Consider the following 23,045-nt stretch of genomic DNA (forward strand, 5'->3'; position numbering starts at 1 on the left):
TAAAAAGGGGGAGTGTAGTGGTAATGAAATCCCACATTGAAAGAATTCAAGAGTTACCACTACAATATAAGGCTAAGAGCCTAAGGGGCTACTCCCCTCCATGGTTTTGAGGTGGAACCTCCTTGGTCTTGTAAAGTGGTGGACTTGCACTCTCCCGTGACGGGTGCGGCCTAGACCCGTATTTAACATATGGCCCGGTAATTGTCAAACCATTAACCAACTTAATGATAATAGAGCAGGACTATGTTGTAGCTCAGCGGAACGTTAATGATTGTTGCAATTACAGCATGCAAGTCCTAGGTTCAAACCCTTTATTTTTCCAATTTTTATAAGAATCGTTCTTATACTTTTTTTTTTGGTCTGACTTCAACTATTAATCTTCCACAAAAACACTTGATTTCTACAATGTAGGATTTAGATACACCCGTACAAAACTACAAATCATGAAATTTAATAATTGCTTCATGCTCTTATAATCAAATTTGATCACCGATTTTCCTAGGATTATAACTGATAGAGTATAAAACATATTCCTGGGCCTCAACCAAAAGCTTAAGCTGATAGAGTATAAAACATATTCCTGGGCCTCAACCAAAAGCTTAAGCTGATGGTTGAGGCCCAGGAATATGTTTTATACTCTATCAATAACAAATTACGGAATAAATTTCAGCTTTAAAAAAGACCACCATGATTTCTTTTTATTTTTTTTTATTTTTGAGGGAAAGATCACCATGTTTATGGACCACTAGAAAAAAAGATGAAAATACATTAAAAGCCGAATTATAGTGTATAAAATCTCAATTGAACATGGTTTCTATACAAATATGTACAATTACCAATTTCCCACCTTAAATTTTTTTTGGGGGGAAAAAATAAAAAAAAAACATTTACTAAGCCATAACAAATTGATCTCTCTAATTAAAAAAAAATTAAACTCTTACGATGAAATATTTGAATTGCAATGATTCTGATTACGTGATGACCCAAAAATTCTTTCACTCCATGAATATGATCTCTTCATTACTCTATTAACCCTTGAAGGAAGTGGTCTTGATGAAGAACCACCCACTAATGCATACGAGTTCGAGTTCGGGCACGAATTCGAGTTCGAATTTTGTTGCGCATATGGAGTACTAACATGTCTATAATCCATAGAATAAGATCTCCTTACAAGTAATGCTATAGGATGAATATCACTTTCAGCTTTACTTTGATCTATTTCAATCTCTACTTCAAAATCCCCTGTTTCTCCTCTGTTTTCTACCACCAAACTAACTTCATTGTTCCCATTTTGGGTGATCACTAACTCTCCATCACTAGATTCTGATTCAGCCACGTGTGGGACCTCGATTCGCCTCGAGGTCCCGAAACCGGGCTCATTATCGGGGTTGGCAACAATACTTGCCCGGCACATAGGACAATTGGTATGTGACCTAAGCCAAGTATCAATACAATCAATATGAAATGCATGTTCACATTTTGGTAAAAGTCTAAGAGTTTCACCTTCTTGAAACTCACTAAGACAAACTGAACAATCTGTGCCATCGATTAAGCCATCCTCTTTCTTGTATCGAATCACGGTTATCGAGTTGATCACTGACTGGTGCAATCCAACTGTTGAGATAAGCCATATAGGGTGATCTACCATTGGGTTAAATTGACCGGTTGTGACGTCTATGGCTCGATCCTCGGGTACGTGATTAGGGTCACGAAATTGATTAGAATCATTTGGTATATTGTTTGACCTTCTGGACACTAAGCGAGTCCAGAAGGTACAATATTTTATAACAATAGCATAATAAGACACCAACAGAAAGGCACCGGCTAAAATAATAATGATTATAATCACAAGGGGTGATAAGTGGAAATCATCATGGGTGTTCGACGATGGGGTTGCCACGATCGTAGTCGTAGAGGGTAGTGGTGGTGGAAGAGGAGGGAACGAGTCGGGTCCGGTTGGGAAGGAGTAACATTCATCAAAATCACCACATGTAGGATCACATAAATCAGTGCAAGGAATAGTAGTTGTGACATTTGTAGTGTAAGTTAGATAATCTAAGAGTTTTCGAAATCGAATGGCCATAATTAGGAGACCATTGATGAGAAAAAAGAGGGAAGAAAAAACTAAGATTAGGAATAGGAAGGATTAGATTTAAGGCTGAGTATAGTCTAAGGCATCTCCTAAGGGAATGGGAGAGGAAAAGAAGGATTTGTTTAACACGTTTTAGAAGGTTGCTGTGATTGGAAACAATTTCTTTTTCAAATATTAGGTGTGGTAAGACACTACTATAACTTTGACGTGCAAGTGTATATGCCACTTTTTTATGCTTGATTAATACAAGGTTGGTCATACAAATTGATAACTTACATTATTATGAAAGTGTATAAGTTTTTAAAAATAAATGTAAAATATACCTAAACTAATAATATTAAAATATTTACGTTTATTAATAAATTATGTAAAACTATATGGGTACATTTATATAAAAGTGTATAAGTTTTTGAAAATAAAATAAGTTAGGATATATTTCCTATCGTTTCATATTATTTGTAACGATTCATCATTTCATATTATTTGCAACTATTCAAATCGTTTCATATTATTTATTTATTTTTATTTAAAAATTTATTTGTGTGTAAATAATGTAATTTTAAAAAAGTAGAGGGGTAATTTAGAAAAGACAAAATTTATCGACGAGAAATCCTTTCTCTTTATATAGTACTATAGATTAGTTCAACTCATTACCTATGACTTTCTAGGTTTTGTGTACAAATATGAATTATATTATATTATCTTATAGCTTGTCCACTCACTCATTGATTTAAGAACAAATTTGCTATATAGTATATACATTGGTGGGCAAAATATTGGAAAGAGGGATGCAAATACAATTAATTGGCCGTATAGAATGAATTTGATTTTAGGTGAGCCAGATACAAGAGATTGTTCTGATGGTTTTAAGAGAACAATTAACAATACAAAATTGAAAAATTAATTTTTCGTATGTTGCTAAAGTTTAATGTCATATATTGAGATGGTTTTAGTAAAAATTGGAATTATTTTAAAGGATCGATTAAGTTGACACAAGACACTATGGTCAATGGTTTTTAGTAATTCATATCGTCACGATATCATATACTTCATATAAAATTGTACCACTTTGCTAGACTAAGCTACATATATAGTTTTTTGTGCATTACTTACCAATAAATCTGTACCAAGTAATTTGACAGTGTGACACAATTCGATAATATTTACATTAAATCTAACTTAAGATCGACAAATTTACAATACGTGCACTAGTTTACCAATATATTTAAAGGTAACAACCCACCTCCATTTCATCAACCATGCCGCAATGCACCATAATCGACCCTACTACATACTGATTGAAGTTTACTTTAACATCTGATCTTTTTTGTTTCTTAGCCTATATCTGACTAATCTTACGGTCAGGCTAATTTCTGCATGTTTGTAAGAAATTAACAATGAAATTTGGTTGTATGTCTTTGTCATATTCTTGATCTCACAAAAAATAATTTTTAATTACGTTAAAAGTGTTATGGTGGTTGAGAAATATATTAGTATGGTGCCTAATTAGATTGCAGAAATGAGGTTGCCCGTCATATTCATTATTAAGAGAAGTAATTACCAAGCAATTACTACACTTAGCTTGACTATAATCTTGGCGTTGCTTAATCAAAATTCCAGCACCTAATGGCTAATTGTTCATATCTCTCGGTGAATCCACATGTATATCCGTGGACAAGATAATTTTTTTTCCTAACTTGGATATGACATGTTATTTATTTTTCATTTTTTTTTATTAATTATAGTTTTTTAGGGTAATAAATTATTGGATTTCAATGATCTAGTGGATAAACAGTACAATTAACAGTAAACTATTATATATAAGATGAGACTAAAAGAAAATTAGCTATGAGCCTATGACAAACTAGATACTTGTATAAAAGAGAAATGGACATGTTTAAAGTGGTATATATAGAAAAAGAAATGAGCGAAGGAGGAAAGATAAGCCTAGTTACCAACATTAATTGATAATAGGAGTAACTCAAATCGACCAAAGTATTTAACTAGGTAGAAACTTGTGTTTCATATGATACTGTCAGAATCTAATTCGCACACTTGAAAGCATGATGATCACAAATGAACAAACAATTCATAATAGTATAAGGGAATGTACATGCCATATTATAAGATCATATAGTGAAAGAGCATATACTTCAAAATAAAAGAACATAGAACGAACATGAAAATGGAATATGCTCGATTAAATTTAACAATATATTCCTTTATATGAATTGTACTACGTATGTACTCCCTCCGTCCCCTTTTGATAGTTCCTTATGGGCAAATTTTAGTCCCAAAATGTTCACCCCATTTGCTTTTCCAACAACCATTAATATTAATTTTTTACCAAAATTTCCTCCAATTTGCAACAATACTTGTGCAAATTTAAATTTCCCATGTAAATTTTGTTTTTCCATGTACTTTTATTACTTTCTCTCTCTACTTTTTTGCATACCCAATGTCAATTTACTTTTTCAATGTAACTATTCTTATTTATGTTTATTAATTCCCGTGAAAAATGCCCATAAGGGACTATCAAAAGGGGACGGAGGTAGTATTATTGTGAGCTCATCTTACTTAGCACTTACACATCTATGGTTTATTTTTTGTGAAAATTTAATCATTCAATATCGTATTTGGTTTGAGTCAATTCATTCATTGATTTATTCATAACGAGTGACTAATTATTTGATGATTCTTTAAAAAAAAAAAAAAAAAAAAAAAATCAAGTTGATTCAATGGAGGTCCCATTCACTTCTAAGGAGTATTAAATACTTGTACTTTTTTTTAGAAAAAAAAAAAAAAGAAAAAAAAGGATTGTCAATCAACAGTACATAGTTTATAAGGATTTGGTCATTTGGTGATATATTTTTGCTTGGTTTGGGGCTTTGGGCTAATTAAAAGTGGACTTATGTTTCCTGGCACACGGAAAACCATTACCCTATACTGCAATAGGCCCACATCCTTTTATGAAATTTCCCAGCCCAATGCTACGACCCAGCCTAAAGTACAACACTTTACAAATGGCCTTATAATGATATAATTATTATTTAGTCGTAGAAATAAATCACAATAGCATTGACATTTAAATAATTTTAGGTTTAGGATGGTCAATAGGTATGAGAAATTGGAATAAGCCAATAAGGTCACATGTTTACTTATAATAGCTCACAATACTAGTTCGATAATGATAAGACGGTCTTACACAAATATTTCTCTACTTATTTGTCTCACTTGGGCATTAAAAGCATACAAAACTTTCTTGCTACACTAATCAATAGTAAAACTTATTACTCGAAATTATGAGGATGCAATTTCACATCAATTATAGATTTATAGGACAAGGATTAGTTGGATTATTTATCACAACTATATTTGTACAATTTTTAGTCTTAACATTATTTAGCCTTATGAAAATCACTAGCCATATTAATTACTTATTCGTATAAACAAGATTGATTTTCTTTTTCTTTTTCTTTTTTTTTTTTTTTTTTTTTTTTTTTTTTTTTTGAGAAATGTTTAGATTTTCAAATACATTGTAATCACTTAAACCAAATGATGGAGAAAAGATGAATTGAATGATTAAATACAAGTACACAGTAGTATTAAAAAGATACTTTAGTAAAATCATGGTTGGTGGAATATTTATACTACTATCTTCTAGAGATTTTGATCACAAACTTCATGCATGGTTTTGGAGATTTCACTGTAATGGGTATCATTTTCACAAAACCGTATATAACTACCCTATGATGTAACGAAATTTTATACTTCGTATGAACAAGTATATAATTACTTTCCTACATACATAGCTAGTACAAATGTACAATATGCAATATTCAATGTGTAATGGATAGACACAAAAATCTTTTATTTGTTCTACTCCGTACTGTTTTTGTTTCATACATATGTGCTAATTATTCGTATTAATTCATTTTATTAAGCTCCAACTACCTATTTGATATTTATAAAATAATTGAACATATATATAAGATGAGTGTCATATATACATGAAGTACAATTAAAGAGGGACTATGCATTGATTATTACACTAATCTCATTCGTATAATCGTATTCATATTGGTTCCTTTCTAAAATCTTTATTATGTTTGAAATTTTTTGTTTATCAATGGGACAAAAGTAAGTTACACAATTACTAGCTTGCACACTTGCTTGCAACACTAAAAAGTCTTGTCTTATAATAAAGAGTTTTAATGTTGAGTACAATAGAGACCAAGCTAAGTTTGATCTAGTGGTAACTGGTAAGTATGGGATTTAATTTTGGTTCAGGAAGGCAGTTCTTATTACTCGGAAAAAAAAAATGTACCTTCTAACTAATTACGTTTTACGTGATAAGCTTCATTGTACTCCTTTTGTCCATAAATAGTTTTATGGTTAGGTTTGCTGTTTGGACATGCATTTTCAGTAGAATAGGGTTGACTTTATTTTTTAGGTAGTAGAAAATTAAGAATTATAATATCGATTCAGGTTTTGTTTGATCGGTTGATATCGTCTATACCTTTTTCACCTTAAAAAAAAAAAAAAAAAAAAAATGGGATGATATAGTGTTTTAATGTTCCAAAACTAATCGAAGTATCTTAATAACAAACCGTTGAAAAGCTAGTTGAGTACATTGGGGGACGACCGTTTTGATTATACAACTCTTATCAGATAATGAATGTATGATACATATTTAATTGATCATTAATACTTTACACGTTTTTAAATTATGAATAATATAGCTACCTCACGTATTAGACTTCCTGATGGATTTATCTTCTCAAAGTTTGTTATAAATTCAATCCAAAATTAATCTTAATTATTTCAAACAATAACACAAATAAAGTTTGTAATAGAAACATGTCTATGAGTATGAGCTCGTTCATTGTAACAAAACCATCAATTTGCGTTAATCATATTATTAGTGCAAATTCAAACAGGCAATCATTTTTGGCTTCGAGGTCAAAATTTCATCTTAATCTTAGCTCCTCAAGAAAAGTTAAAAGGTATGGGGAGCTCTAACCACTTGAGCTATCCCTCACTCTCATAATTAATGGTTAATTAATACATGTATGTAATGATTAACGAGTTTATAATGATATAGTGTTCAATTATAGTGTATGATTTAACCATTTATTTGTTTTTGATGAATTGCATGAAGGATGCCTATGTTGACCGTTAGAAGCAATATTGATCCGCCACCCAATGGTTTGAGTACCTCTCTTGGTGGTTTTGTTAAGTACGTTTTTCATTATCTTTCGTTTGTTTCCTAATAATAATTATGATAACCCCATTTTAAATTAAAGATGAGCAAATTCATCATCAATTTTGGTCTAAACAATGCTTACAAACAATGATATTTCTAATTAATTATGGAATTCTAGTATTATTTTTACTAAAATCTTAAGGAACTTGCACCTTACATATTTTTGGGTATTTAACAATTAATACATGCAGGAAAGTCAAAGGCCAAATAATAGACGCTATCAAAGCATTTTTGCAATCACTATTGAGGTTCGTATGGAACAAGTGCGGACCAACACTCATAAACATATTGATGAAAAGTAAGCGAATTTTTTCAATTCCTCTATTATGTTTCTCCTTTTAGAATCGATCGATTATATATTTATATCGTTAATTATGTTCATATTTCATAGTGTACTTAATTTTAACTAGTAATATGACAGACATACGAAGTATAATTTTAAAATAGACCATTATTCATATCTACGTATTAATTAATCAAATGTGTTTAATATTTTATGTGAGTGAAGTTAAAAGAGAGCAAGAGTTACAGATGATAGAAAATGTGGAGGAGGGATTTGAAAAGATGACAGACGGGGTGGAACACATGGCCGAAGACATTGTCACGGGGAAGGAATTGAAGAAGACGGTAGACGGGGTGGAACACATGGCCGAGGATGTTGTCACAGGGAAGGGATTGAAAATTATAACAGATGGGGTGGAACACATGGCTGGAGATATTGTCGACGAGGCGGCAGGATTGGAAAAGATGGTAGAAGGGGTGGAACACAAGGCTGAGGATGTTGTCAAGAATCTTCCGGGAAAACCACTTAAAGGGGCTACTAATTTTATAGAAGATGCAGCTAAGAAGGTAGCCATTGACAAGGATTTCTTCCATTTATAGTTTTATTTATACAAGTAAAAAGTTTTCAAACAAGTGCATGAATCTTTTTATGCCTTACAAATGAGTTGTATTTAAAACACAACTAGACTATGAAACCAACTTTATGATATAGTTTTAAGTAATATGTACTCCTTATGTTCCTTTTTATTATGCAATGTTTGTATTTGAATTGAAAGTTATTAAATTATATATATATATATATATATATACCATGACAAATTAGCTAAGGGAGAAGAGTGAATAGAATGGCTTGATCTTTATTCATCAATAGGTAGAGTATTTATACAAAACCTACCAACATAAGATAGGAAACAATATTCCTAAAAGATATACTACCATAATCATAAACCCTAAAGATATATTCTCTAAATATATCTTAACATAAAATAAACCTAAATATATTATTCCTTTAATGATATCTACGGAAAATATATCAGACATATATTTTCCGATATCCCATATCTCTAACACCCTCCCGCAATCGTAACGGCAGCAACACGAACATTGCGATTGAAAATTCATCAATTTGTTGAAGTCGATCGAGTTGCACTACTCTGTTGATGTCGCCTTCATTTTTTTTTTTAAAAAAAAAAACAAGCTTTTGCAGCCACGGCCCTTTGCTGGTGTCCGTAGTCTTCTGCCACGGCCCTTTGCTGGTGTCCATGATCTTTTGCCACGACCCTTTGCTGGTGTCCATGGTTTTTTTTTGGCACGGCCCTTTGCTGGTGTCCGTAGCCTTTTGTCACGGCCCTTTGCTGGTGTCCGTAGTCTTCTGTCACGGCCCTTTGCTGGTGTCCGTGGTTTTCCTACAAAACTTTTTTTTTAAAAAATAAAATAAAATAAAATAAAATAAAATAAAAAGTACGCCAAACGTGGCTTTTCTTCATCTCCATGGAGATGTATTACGGAGAAAACAACTCACATACTCCACTAACCAAAAAAAATCAAATTAAAGAATAGAAATTTCAAAGAGTATTAATATAGCGGAAGCAAATTATATGAATCCCACCGGTTGGTTTAACTTTCTAAAGCACCGGCAGGGGGGAAATTTTTGTGAACGGTTCCAAGATTTAACCTGCTCTTGATACCATGACAAATATATATATATATATATATATATATATATATATTACTTTCAATTCAAATACAGTGCAATTTGATGTTTAGATTCGATAAGAGAAAATAATACGAGTACTAGGGTATCAACATTCTACGAGTATAAATTTCAACTCAAAAGGTTGAGGGGTGTTTTGGGAAAAAAAAACATGCATAATCTCTTCATCCGAAATTAATAATCGCATATGTATTTGGACAACGTGGTAATACTTCGAACATAAATCAAGTACTACTATACATATATAATATATTGTTTGCTTTTGCAATTGGAATTTTTTATTTGGTTACGGTTATAAAGTTTTTTTTAACTTAACTAAATGTGCATAATTACATACATTTATTTACTACAGAGTAAAAAGTAATTATGGAGTACATTATGATTTATATTGAATATTTTAGAATTTTTTGACCAAAATATTAAATGTAATTTTTAGGGATTAATTTCTCAACTATTTATTAAAAAAAAAAAAACATGAAAAGTTTCATAAAGTCATAAACTATGTTCTAATCATAAGTTTATAACCATTGACATATACTCTGTACTTGTTTATATAATTAAATTGATCTGAACTTGATCACTAATTATATTATATTTGGAAAAGTTCACAATTACTGTTATAGTGTTACTAATTTTCTTTTTTAAAAATTTCCTTTATTTTTTTTTAAGGAATTTCCTTTATTATATTATATAGATTACATTCTTTTTTCAAAATTTTTTTTTAAAAAATAATAGACTGTAATAATTTTTTCCATTCATGCAGATTAAAGATATAGAAGATGAAGCAGGCAAAAAATTTGAAGAAAACAAAAATAATGCAGATTGTTGGGAAACATTTTTTTCTTGCCCTGTATCTCGTTTTTTCAAATTTTAACGAGTAAATTTATAGATTTTAATAAATATATACTCCCTCTATTGTCTTTTTTTTTTTTAATCTGATCTTCCTCCATTCTATTTTGATATTTATTTTTGTTTTAGTTTTTATCTTCTTACTTTTTGTTTTATACCTTTAAGGTGAAAAACACCCACTTTATACCTTCTTACCCACCACATGGTCCATATTTTATTACTTCGTATATAATAATATACTATACTAATTTCTAAATAGTTTTCTCTTTTCTAACCATAATGTTAAAAGATTTCACTAACTCTCACTTTTTCATGTACAAATTGCTACAATAAATTAGAATACATAAAAAAAATACTAACAGGGATTATGTTTTTTTTTTTTAAAAAAATATAATAATTATTAGCATACATATATTATTATATTAAATTTTTTTTAAAAAATTAGTTCAACAACCATGAGAGTTGAAACGTTTTGTATATGAGTACAAATCAATACTTCCCCCGTTTCTTTTTAGTTGACACGTTTGCCAATGCACAACTTCAACCATTCATATCTTTAATTGCCGATATGCAAAAATTATGAAAAGTTGATATTTTGAAACTATATATCGTGACGAATCTAACAAGATCCCACATGACTATATTTTTCATTACGTATAAAGCACAAAACACGGTCAAAGGGGAATGTGTGAATAGTGCTAAAGTCAAAATGTGTCAACTAAAAAGAAACGGAGGTAGTAATAAATAATATCTCAAAGGGATCCTTGACAAAAGACCAGTACTCCTAATTTTTTAAACTAATTTGTAAACATAAGTGATAATTACTGTACACTATATATTTAATTTCTAACGTACACTAAATTTTTAATTTTTAAAGTACATTGTACATACTCCGTGTATACACAAATCGGCAAATCGCATATCCAATACGAAGTATTTAACGAGGATTGAGCACAAATTGACCCGGTACAAAGTCACTTACAAATCGAATATCCAATACGAATTATTTGAAATTGGCCTGGCGAGGTCTAGTTGGTGAAGCATGGGCAAGTTTTCTTGGCAATTTGCAAGGAATTAGGGCCTATAATTTGCTCGGGTAAGCCTTGGTTAAATTTAAAAGGCAAGGTGGTGCGTGCTTGTATGCATTATTGGGAGTTTGGGACATTTGTGCATGCTAACAACTATTGTTAAAGTGTAAATTTCCCAAACAACACATGTAAATATCCACATTAAGAAAAGAAGAAAGAGTTAAATATTTAATAAGACTAAAAGGCTACTTCTCTTATTGTCATATGATTTTGAGATGAAATCTTTTTAGACTTGTGTTGGGGACTCTATCACTTGATTGCGGGTACAGTCCAAACCCGTACTCGTATTTAACATCCATGCATAATTGTCTAAGTGTGTGTACATGTATACGCGTACATATACATTTTAAAATTCCTCCAATATTAAGCCAGGGGGTACAGTCCAAACCCGTATTTAACAACCATGCATAATTAATTGTCAAAGTGTGTGTGTGTAAACATATACATTTTAAAATTCCTTCAATATTAGGCCAGGCTTCAGATCTTCAGATCAATATACAATTATACATCATGTTCTACCTATCAGCTCCCCTTTATCTAAGTATAAATGCAATAATATAGTATTGTTTCACTGTCTGCTCAACGTAATATTCAAACTTTGCATGTATAAATAATTGAACATTAATTCTTTGCACGTTACTCCTTACTAAAATAGTCTTAAACCTCACATGCATTTCCTTAATCTAGATTTATTTGCTCAAAATAAAGGTTATATATATTCCAAAACCTCATCTCAAACTACTCCTAATTTCAAATCAATCATATAATACAAAGTACGTACGCACGAAATACAAAAATGTCCATGAGTATGAGCTTATTCGTTTCAACAAAACCATCAACTTGCATTAATCTTCATAATATTAGCTTAAACTCAAACATCAGGCAATCTTCTTTGGGTTCAAAATCAAGATTATTTCATTATAATCTTAGCTCCTTGAGACAAAGTCAAAGGTATGTGATATGATTACTGATTAATTAGTTAATACATGATCATTGAGCTTAACTATATATAGATTTGATTGATAAAATATATTTATAATTTTGGTTTGAATTTTGATTATTATTGTTGTGCACAAAGGCAGCGTTCGTTAACTGTTGGAAGTGGTATCGAATCTGTTCCGCCACCAGCCCCTTCTAGTCCAACGCCTGCTGGATTTCCTGGGTACGACTTTTTTTTTTTTTTTTTTAATCTTACTCAATTTAATTCAATTCCTTGATAACTTCGTCTCAAAGATAGGTAGATTAATCTATTCTATCGTATAATAGAAATGGACCGTCAAGATGAATGTATCATTTCTCTAGCTAGAACTCACTAGGGCAATACAAGTCGAAAAAAAATTCTATCTAGTAAAATAACTTGAATATTAATTATAAATTTTTGTTTACTGGACATGTTATATGGGTGACAATTAATCCACAGCAGGAAAGGATGGATAGCAGGAGCAGTCCTAGCATTATTGCTATCTTTCTTGAAGGACAAATGGGGGCCTTTGTTCTTATTAAGAAGTAACGTACTCTTTCTATCCGGAATTAATTATAATGTTGATAACATGAGGACTGAATGTATAAATATAACACGCGATTGCAGAGGAAGTTGACCAGAAATTACAGACGGTAGAAGATGTAGCGGAGGGATTGGAAAAGTTGGCAGATAAGGTGGAGCACATGGCTGAGGATGTTGGCGAGAAACTTCCAGAAGGATCACTTAAAAGGGTTGCCACTTTAATTGAAGATGCTGCTGAAAAGGTGGAATTAGCTGCTCATCTAACTGATACAGCCATTATTAATTTCTATTATGATTAATTTGTCTATTCTTATGTAATAAGTTATAATTACATAGGAAGTACTTAAAAGAAAAAACAATAACAATAATAACACATCTTTTGATGAATGTGACAAATTAAATATTACGACATAACATATACTTCATACTTCATATATAACTTCATATACCATTATAATAAGTCAATTATTTGCTAGTCAATGATATAATTGATTATGGTGGTGGTGGACAACCACTTCAGGGATAATATTAACAACTCTTAAATTAAGGGTAAGTTTAATTTGATTATACTGCACGTACTACTTCACTAGCTAGAGGTTAACTTGTGAACTTACTTTGTATATCTCAATTAAGATTCTCGACGATTTAAAGTCTTTTCTGATTTACTGAAATAAGCTGAATTGAATAGAGCTGAAATGAATTGTTTATGAGAGAATGAAATTAGGAAATGAACTAATTGGAGCTGAGCTAAACTGAAATTAAGCTGAAGAGAACAAGGGCCCATAGCTTAAGTTATTTGAATATATTTCAATTATAGATTGAATTTGCATTTTACTTATTTAACCCTAATTTGAATTTATCTTCCTATATCTCAAAGTGAATTGAATGAGACTTAAGTACTCCATGGAGAATTGATTATTACAGAGTAACATTTTTAAAAGCGCACTATTTAATTTCCTGTACGTAAAGCATTTTAAAGCTTCTCGTTTCTTTTCAAACCAGCATTCCAAAAAATTTCAACTCTATATAATATTTAATACGTGTATTCATTAATTACTTATGCAGATTCAAGAATTAGAAGATGAAGTGGATTCGTATGCAAAGCCAGAACAAACAAAAGCAAGCCAGTCAATTGAAGAAAATAATAACAAACCAGCATCATAAAATCTATGTTGTTAATTTTTAATACGATTTAATGTTATTTATTTATTTTTATTTTTTTTGACAAAATTTAATGTTATTTGATGTTTTGTACTAGTTATATAAGTACCATATATAAAGCTTACGCTAAGCGTTGGTTCTTGTCTATGTTGTTGTGTTATACTCAAGTGTACATAACATAATTTTAAGAAAGAATCATTAACATACTACCTAGTTCGTAGTATTTCTCTAATATATATATGTGGGACTGTTTATGGCTTGTAAATTGTGTTTCCTTTTTCATAAATTTTATCTTAAATGCATTTTTTGTGCATTGAAGAACAATAGAACAACACAAACGGTTAAGCCAAAACTTACATGCATCTTTAACTATATCATTTCAATACGCTCTATATCATCAACGCGAAGGGAATCCTTTTGATTAATTAGCTCGACACCTTTAAAATTTAAGCATATAAAAGTCTATGGATAATGTAGGTGCAAAAATAGAGAATTATTGTACTAGGTACGTACTTAAAGATGAGCATAATTGTGAGGCAATTGAGAACATTGAGTAGGAGCAATGAGGATGCCAATCAAGGAGGCAAGTAGGCAACTATGGCAATGAAATTCTGAGAACAATAGTGGAAGAGGAGCTGGTTGAATGAGAATTTACACCCCCACTCACCAAGTCATCATTTCTAATTTCACAAGTTATTTCAACATTTTATTAATACGATTATCAATTTATCGATCAATTCAAACTTTTGATAAAACATCATAAAATCCAACAAAATTAATTTTTCACCCATCATACTCTAAATCTACGCTCTTTATCTAAGTATCTAGGGCGTGTTCGGCAATATATAGCTGTGAAGGTAGCTGTAGCTGTGGAGGTAGCTGTTAGCTGTGTAGGTAACTGTTAGCTGTCAACAAGCTGTTAGTTGTGAAGATAAATAATATAGATATGAGTGTTCGGTAAAGTAGCGGTTGACTAGCTGTTACATATAGAAATCAATATTTTATTTTTAAAACTATAGATTAAATTTTTAACAGCTAGATTAAATTAAAGCTAGCTCTAATTTCAAAAGCTAATCTTTCTAACTTTTCATAAAAGCTACCTCCACCACTAAAAGCTACCATAACCACTACTTTGCCAAACACTCACATTTTTTGTTAAGTAGTGGTTTGACTTGGTCAAACCACTAAAAGCTACTCAAAAGCTAATGCCGAACACACCCCTAATTGCATTTTGCTTTGAAACTTGTTTTAGGCCAATATATATATTGCGCCTTGTTTTGTAGCATCCCTACCAAATCAAGAGATCCTCCACACAAATTTACTCGTCGTAGGATCCGTTTGTGAACGCTTTGACTTGATCGACCTTCTCAAGCCATGACTGAACCAGTGAACTTTGCAAGATCTTGTTGCCTCTAGACAAGAGTGCTCCCCAAGAAGCCTTCATACACCCGAATACTTGGCTTGCACCTTGTCGCTTCTAGACGAGTGCGTGTGCGCCGCACGAACTCGGTATCAAAATGCTCAGACCATGACAATATCTCTCAAAATATGTACCACATGACTAAGATTCTACAAATAATGCCAATCCTCAATGACAATCGAATTCTTTTTTTGACATTTATTATCAATATATACACATACTTCATAACTTTTAATAAATTTCGAAATTCCAAACCATTGTCCTAACATTACCATCATTATTCATTAGTATTAACAATCTCACATTCTCACACAATATATTCATCGATTCATCCACCCACATGATCTATCTTTGGAGTCACACCATTGTTGTTTTGGTAGCCGACTCACTCTTCTATCCTCATTACTCATCACTTACTCCTCAATTCAATCTCACCCTCATTATGCCACGTAATAATCTTCCTCCTCATACGTTACACCCCTTTTTAAAATCCGACTAACGGCTACATTTCTCCTTTTTTTTCAAATTCTCTCTCCCCCAAATCCCTCTTCTTCTTTTTGGATTCTCTCTCTTCTCTCTTTGTTTCAATTTCCCTCCATTTGCAGCAAATCTTCGATCTTCAAAACCCTACAATTTACCCCCAATTTGATTAGGGTTTTGCAATATCAAGAATGGAACTTCCTCAAGAACTCGACGATTTCATCAAAAATTCAATCGACCATACTATGGGACTTTCTTTACCCAATGAATGTCTCAAATTGAAGGTTCAATCGCTTGAAACATCAAATCATCTTCTTCGGAATCAGTATTTAAGTCTACTGTCGAAATTGAAGCAGAAAGAACAAGCCCTTGAACTTGCTAAGGTTTGTTTTTCGATTTTTCCCTCTTTTTTTTGGTTTAGGGTTTTTGTTTCTGGGTTTTGATTTGAAATTCTGGGGTTTGATTTGGAATTCTGGGTTTTTTGTAGGGTGAGGCGTGTATGAATGCGCAAGCAATCAAGAAATTTGTGGAGGAGAATCAGAAATTGGCGGCTGAATGTGCGAATTTAGCGAATCAGTGTACGAAATTGGAGAGTGAATGTTCGCTTTATGATCATGATCGTGAGGCGTTAATGGAGTTCGGCAATGAGGCGGATGAGAGAGCGAAAGAGGCTGAAATTAGGGTTAGTGAATTGGATGAAGAATTGAAGCAGATGACTGAAGAAGTTAATTACTACAAGCATCAATGTGAGATGCTTTCGGTGAGTATTTAAGTTTTTTCGCGCTTGTTTAATTTGATTTTGTGTGCATAATTTAATTGCTAAGTGTTGTTGTAGGGTTTGGTTGTTTTTAATCTGTAATTTTTCTTATAGTGTTATTAAATGGAATGTAGGTTTTATAATTTGAGTAAAGAAGAAATTTTGGTTGTATTTTGGTGTAAATCTTGCTGGATGTAATTTTTGTGATTTCTACATTATGTAATTATGAATGTAGTGCAAGAATGATGTTGTTAGTTTGGAGTAAACCTTCAAAGTGATGTCTTGATGTGTGGTCTTGCCACTCTGTGGTGTACTGGTGTGCCCTTGGTCCAATTTGCTTAGTTGTTTCGGGTTTTATTCCATTTTCTTAGTTAATACGTTATCGTACATTTCATAGTTGCTGTTTTAAATTGCTTAATTGGACTTAAGTGGAGGTCATTCAATGTGTGGTAATAATGCCGCCTTCATTTTTTTTTTTCATTTGAGTGTAAGGGACTGATTTTGACGTTGTTGATATTTGTGTAATTGTGTTGGATGGTCTGCTTTGTTATGGACTTGTGGAGATCACATCTTTCTCACTGTGTGTCCATTAGCTTCTTGTGTTTTCTTAAGATAGGTATTTTTAGTCATTGAGTAGACTTAAGAAATTATCATTTTAAAGTGTTATCTAGAAATATCTTGACAGATATAGAGCAAGGCAATTTGGTAAAATTCAACATAGATTTTATATTTTCTGTGAATCATAGTGTACATTCTGGTTATATGGAAGATCACTCCTTTTTGTGGAAGACCGGTACTCTATATATACTCAATGAAATGAGATACTTCATTCTTCTTTTGCAGGCTCTCTAATAAGTGATACATAAGTACTCATGCTTGATACATAGTTGGATATACAGACATACAGTAACCATAATGTTATAGAGTGTAGCTGTAGTCTACCTGACATTAATAAAGATGCATGTTGCGTTAAATGACATTCTTTGTTACTGAATCTTGTCTTGCTGAAGTTAGATTGTGATGAATAAGGATGTTTGTTAGCTTACATGATATCTGTAATGTGAGAATTTAATCAGGTTTTTACTGATCTCAAGATGCTACAAGTAGTAACTAGTAAGTGGGAAATTCCCACACTTTGTGGAACCCATGTTTTGTTTGATGATAATTTGCCAAACTAATCCGTAGCAGAATAATCATGAGTTAATGTTGGCGAGTACTAACATCATCAGAACATTTATTTTCTGAAGGTTGATTCATCTAAGGATGGCACATTGACTGAGCAAAAATTACTCAACACACTGGTTGCAAGTTTAGTGAATAAAAATGAAGTGGCGAAGACAGCATCAGCATTTTTGGAGGCTAATAGTGGGGTTGAAACATGTCATGCGTTGCTTAACATGTGGAATAGGTGAGCTCCCCCCTTCACAGTTTTGACTCACGACATTAGTTACAACTGTAGATGTTCTGTGGCTGCACTTAATCTTCTTTTCACTCTCCTGACTTACTCTCGTTGGTGATCTCTCTATTTGACAGTTTGAGACCAGAAACCCTAAATATACTCTCATTGGCTGCTCATGTACGGACTCTGCAGAAGGATAAGGAACATTTAACAATCAATTTGCACAGAGCTGAAGAAGAGGTAAGGACGTCATAATATGATGAAGTATTCGTATATTTTTTCTTTGGAATTCTTAACTAGTTTTGCATGTGATCCTAGGGTTTTTTTATGATGTTTACTGTATTGCTCCCTGTGTAGGTGAGGGTGCTATTTGAGGAAAATCATGTCTTGGATGATGAAAACAAAAGGCTGCTGAAGTTGTATAAATCTGAGAAGAAACATGGTAATTCAGGAGGAAAACATGATAGCAGTGCCAAAACTAAGGTAAGAGATAAGCTGTACTCTTATGCCATTTCTCAACATTCAAAGAAAGAAATATGATCAGAAGATCTTATGCAGCCGTATTTGAATGATTTGCAGAACAATAAAAGAAAAACCAGCCCTGTGATGAGTAGTCCAGTTGACCGGAAGATTGATTTTAATGATTTTGATACCCTTCGCTGTCCTCTTTCACCGCTTAAAGAAAACTCACCTGGCTCCAAATCCCATAAGATGTGATAGCAGTAGCAGCACCAACAACAGCAACAAAGACAACAATTGTAGATTGTTGAGTAGCACATAGAAATCTGAACATGTAAACTCTCACCAATGCTGTAATTCATAGCGCTTCTGACACCACAATTCGAATTGAATTCTTGATCTCAGATAGCTTATAAACATGTTTGTAAAAACTGATTACTAATTAGAGAAAGCTGCTTTCTCTTGCATCGATTTTCTGATGTATATGATTCATTTTATCATATAACTGCATATTGTCAAAACGCTGTTGTTTTTTTCCAATTGAAGCTGCAAACCTTCAGGTAAGGAACACAAGAAAGAATTCTAAAGTTGCCCCTTGATAGCCAACATTTCATATTGTCCTTATGTGCCACTAATTTACAAATCCTATAAAGAAGTAGGATAGAGAAGAGGGAATGAGGATATTTTTACATTAAAAAAAATTGTTTTGAAAATATGAATTTGAATAAACCAACAAATAAAAAATACCACATATATTTGGTATTGCCTTTTCTTATACTAAATAAATTACTCATAGTTAAACAAAAGTAGAACTGACAAATATGTTATGTAGCGTAGGGTCGTATCCGTGTCGTGTTTGAAGATTAATGTATTGGGAGAATATCACCACTAATTCGACCTATTTAATTAAACAGTGTGGTGTTAATCCAACCCATTAATCAAGCCTATCGGAAACCCTTGACACTTTTTCCAAAAAATAAAAAAAAACCCCTTGACACTAATCATATTACTCCGTAATTCATGTTAGTTTCGAGTTAGATATCTCAATACCTACTCAACCCTATATAATTAAACATGTCATGCCGTACTGTCGTGTTGATATTTTAATTAAACAGGTCATAAACCCTTGACACTAACATACAAGTATTTTTTTGTAATTGGTTCATTCGTATTGTCATATCGTGTCAACTTTTGTCAGCTCTAAACAGATAATCAAATTTTATACTAGTAAGATTTGACTAAATTGACTTCTTTATTTATTTTTTGAACTTTTACAAGTCAAATGTGATGATTAATTTTGAAAGAATTGAGTATTTATAGAGTTTTAGCATATAAGAATGAAATCTTTGAACTCTTTGAACTTCCTTATCCACTATCTTCTTCCTCTTTACTCAGAAAACTCACTCACTCACTAACAAAAATGGCGCAACTCAATTCTCTGTGCTTCGCTTCACCAATAACCTCTTTCTCTCTCCTCGAACCCCATTCTTTCTCCCCTTTTCCTTCACTTTCTCTCTCCTCAATCAAACCCTCTTTCCTCTCTCTTCGCCGCAATTCCCGCCTAACCCACATTTCCCCTTCTTCTTCTTCTGCAATTCTCGCCATTGAAAACCCATCTTCAGAATTCCCAGAAAAAGAGATATGTCCCACCAGATTGCTGGCTTCAAACGTCCCTTGGACATCAACTGTTGATGAAATTCGCGCTTTGTTTCAGAACTATGGCACTGTTGTCGATGTTGAGGTTATCTTTTTAATACCCTTTAATTTTTTATGGTTGTTCTTCATTTTTTATTTTCTGGGTTTTAATTTTGGGATTAATTGAGGGTTTTTATTTTGTGGGTTTTGATTGAAGTTGCCGATGCATAATAAAGCGAGGAACAGGGGATTGGCGTTTGTTGAAATGGGTTCTGAGGAAGAAGCTGCTCAAGCTCTTGCTAAGCTTGAAGCTTATGTAAGAAACGCTGCTATTATGACTTAATTTTTTCTGTTTTTTTCCCTAAATTGTGAATGACTTACAGTTTTGGATTATGTTAGAGTCTAATTTTTGTTGGCATTATTCTAATTTGTCTTGATGAAGTAATCCAATGCAATTGTAGGAGTTGTCTTCACAAAACTGGCTAATATCATTTACATTTTTTTTTTTTATTATTAAGGGTTGATCAGTTGCAATAAGTCTTTGATACGGAGGACTGAACTTCTAATGTTAATATGCTATATCATTAGGACATAATCTTAATTGATATAGTGAAAAAAGCGAAAAGGTCGTGGATTAAGCTGTCTATAGTGATTGCCGTCTTTCATAGCTATGGATGGACCTACATGGTCTTCATGGTGAGTATTGAGTAGTCAATTGCGTCCCCGTTATTTCGAAAATTAGTGAACTTGAAGTCATTGTAAAAGGAAAAATAGATTTTTATTAATTTTGAACTCTTAAAAGCTTCAAATAAACTGAAGGTACAACTTTTGATGGTGGAGAATTAATAATTTTTGTATCCCTGTTGTAAATTTCTCAATCTGCCAATGAAGTTATAGTTGCTGTCTTGCTGGTGAAGAAGAGTCATTGTTATTGGAGATTGCTTATTTTGGTTTTGGTTTCTTTCATATGGTAAATTGGTAAACATGGATGTCATTGCGAGTAAATGAGATATCTCGTTTTATGATGTTGTTCCCATAAATGTGTTTGTATGTGTGATGGAACTATAGAACACCACAGATTAAGCATGTTGTCTTAGTCCATTAATTTTTGCTCAGTGTTGTCCTCCTTCTTCGTTGCTAAGTCCTTTCAGCTTTCTTATCCTGGCCTGTATGGTTATACCTATAACTCTTATCAAAGTTCCTAACTTCAGCTTGTGATATTAAGATACAACTTCATGCATGCTGTTTTGCAGGAGTATGAAGGTCGAACTCTAAGGCTAGCTTATGCTACGCCTAAGAAGACGAAAGCATCTCCTCCTGTGCAACCTAAGCCACCTGTTGTGTACAACCTGTTTGTGGCAAATTTATCTTATCTTACAAGGTCTAAAGACCTTAAGGAATTTTTTCAGTCTGCTGGTAGTGAAGTGGTTAAAGCTGAGGTCATATTTAATGAAAACCCTAGAAAATCATCTGGATATGGATTTGTTTCTTTTAAGACTAAGAAAGAAGCCGATGATGCCCTCACTACTTTAGATGGGAAGGTATTACTCAGTATTGTTATTTTGCCTCTTAGCTACATCTATAAGTTTTACACATGTTACCTTCCTTCCTTTCTTTCTTTCATTTTCCTTCTTATTTAATTCTTTTTACTCCTGAATGTTGTTTTTTATTTGCAGGAGCTGATGGGGAGACCAATCAGACTAGCACGTAGCAATAGATTCGTAAAACTTGAATCAGAATTGAATAACCTCCCAGAGGATGGGGAAGACCAGCCAGCTGATTCTACTCATGATTCAGAGCAAACAGAGACAGTTGATAACTTGTAAGATGAAGAATTGGAGGCACTATCAATTTTGTGTTTGCGTCAACTCTCTTGTTGAGAAGGTAAGCTCATGCCTGAATGCTTCAAAAATAATATATAGATGTTATTCAACTGCAAGTCTTTTCCTCGATAACTTGGCTGATTTTCTTTTGCCTTTTGCTTTCATGATCCCTAATTTATTTTAGAAAATTTTCTAGTTTCTTTTTAATAGACTTCTCCTTTTGGTTTTCTTGCTGCTTTATCAGTTGCCCCCCCCCCCCCCCCCCCCCCCCCCCCGATTGGGTTCAGAAACACTGTTGAAGTTATACTGTTGATGTAAAATCAGAACCTCTTGCCCACAAATTCAGTCCTGCCAAGGGTACAACTTTCTTAGCTATTGAACCAATTATTAGTGCGTGTTGAGCTTTTTTATACATAGTCTATTTGTGCCAATAATTGTGAGTTTGAAGAATATCATTCCAAAAATTTTGGGGATGAATGAAGTTTGGTTACTCTAGTGATATTAGGTTAATAGTCCTTAGTGTAAATAGAGAGGGAGGGGAAAGATAATGGTACGCGGAATTTGGGAATGAATCCTTGAGAGAGTTGTGACCTCAACTTAAAGGAGATTAGTGAGCTAAACTCACTGTTTGTGTAAACCTTTAAGCATTTGATTAATTAAAGATTTGATCTTTTCTTCCCCAAAGTTATTTGTTTACTGTTTTGTGTCCATTGTTGCTTGACTGATCTGAGTCTATTACAGAGAGCCGCAGGGGTAATGAATGATTGAAGAAACTGATATTCTAATGAGATGGGATAGGGTCATATAATCTAGAAATAGAATAGAAAAAGAGACAAGGAAAACGGTTTGTTAGGGAGATTGCATCATTGGCATGGGTAACTTCTCTCCTCGCCTTTTACAAATGATGGTAGGTAAATGAGGCAATGCATGCATGGTTAGTCTAAAAATGGATTTTATTGGGAAGTGTGGATAATTTGTGATTTTATATATTGGTAACTCCTGAATAAGGTATTGAACTGAATTATGGTATGCTAGCTAACACCTGTTGCGGTTGGGGCAGGATGGTCTTGTGTCATTTGTGTCCTAAGCTCCTAGCGGTCAAGTGTTCAAGGTTAG

General features: G+C 32.7%; 3 protein-coding genes and 1 long non-coding RNA gene across 4 annotated transcripts in view; 3 read left to right on the forward strand and 1 right to left on the reverse strand.

The window, feature by feature from the left end:
* Window positions 1–813: 813 nt before the first annotated feature.
* Window positions 814–2,093, reverse strand: LOC145615652 (RING-H2 finger protein ATL54-like). Its single transcript, XM_081670718.1, has one exon. The coding sequence runs from the start codon at window positions 2,081–2,083 to the stop codon at window positions 938–940; it is 1,146 nt and encodes a 381-aa protein (XP_081526844.1). The 5' UTR covers window positions 2,084–2,093; the 3' UTR covers window positions 814–937.
* Window positions 2,094–6,933: 4,840 nt separating this feature from the next.
* Window positions 6,934–7,660, forward strand: LOC145614128 (uncharacterized). Its single transcript, XR_014107057.1, has 3 exons — window positions 6,934–7,098; window positions 7,254–7,331; window positions 7,550–7,660. It is a non-coding gene; the product is annotated as an uncharacterized LOC145614128 (long non-coding RNA).
* Window positions 7,661–15,837: 8,177 nt separating this feature from the next.
* Window positions 15,838–18,949, forward strand: LOC145615470 (uncharacterized). The gene is made up of 6 exons (XM_081670544.1): window positions 15,838–16,239; window positions 16,344–16,616; window positions 17,861–18,021; window positions 18,147–18,252; window positions 18,370–18,495; window positions 18,592–18,949. Exons 1-6 carry the CDS (start codon window positions 16,048–16,050, stop codon window positions 18,727–18,729), a joined length of 996 nt encoding a protein of 331 aa, XP_081526670.1. The 5' UTR covers window positions 15,838–16,047; the 3' UTR covers window positions 18,730–18,949.
* Window positions 18,950–19,837: 888 nt separating this feature from the next.
* Window positions 19,838–23,045, forward strand: part of LOC145615090 (28 kDa ribonucleoprotein, chloroplastic-like) — a 4,648-nt gene continuing 1,440 nt past the window's right edge. Inside the window, exons 1-4 of the mRNA XM_081670165.1 lie at window positions 19,838–20,212; window positions 20,324–20,422; window positions 21,360–21,647; window positions 21,783–21,990. Of these exons, the coding sequence (XP_081526291.1) occupies window positions 19,892–20,212; window positions 20,324–20,422; window positions 21,360–21,647; window positions 21,783–21,932 (858 nt within the window). The 5' untranslated portion in view covers window positions 19,838–19,891 and the 3' untranslated portion in view covers window positions 21,933–21,990. The remainder of the gene's footprint in view (window positions 20,213–20,323; window positions 20,423–21,359; window positions 21,648–21,782; window positions 21,991–23,045) is intronic.

Source organism: Chenopodium album, chromosome 25 (assembly GCF_948465745.1).
Source record: "Chenopodium album chromosome 25, dcCheAlbu1.1, whole genome shotgun sequence".
NCBI classification, from domain to species: domain Eukaryota; kingdom Viridiplantae; phylum Streptophyta; class Magnoliopsida; order Caryophyllales; family Amaranthaceae; genus Chenopodium; species Chenopodium album.

Bases quoted from the DNA above. Each gene is read 5' to 3' on its own strand.
- LOC145615652 (XM_081670718.1), bottom strand. From the start codon at position 2,083: ATGGCCATTCGATTTCGAAAACTCTTAGATTATCTAACTTACACTACA.
- LOC145615470 (XM_081670544.1), top strand. From the start codon at position 16,048: ATGGAACTTCCTCAAGAACTCGACGATTTCATCAAAAATTCAATCGAC. The intron at 18,022-18,146 runs GTGAGCTCCCCC...TCTATTTGACAG, and splicing joins TTGCTTAACATGTGGAATAG to TTTGAGACCAGAAACCCTAA. The intron at 18,496-18,591 runs GTAAGAGATAAG...AATGATTTGCAG, and splicing joins ATAGCAGTGCCAAAACTAAG to AACAATAAAAGAAAAACCAG.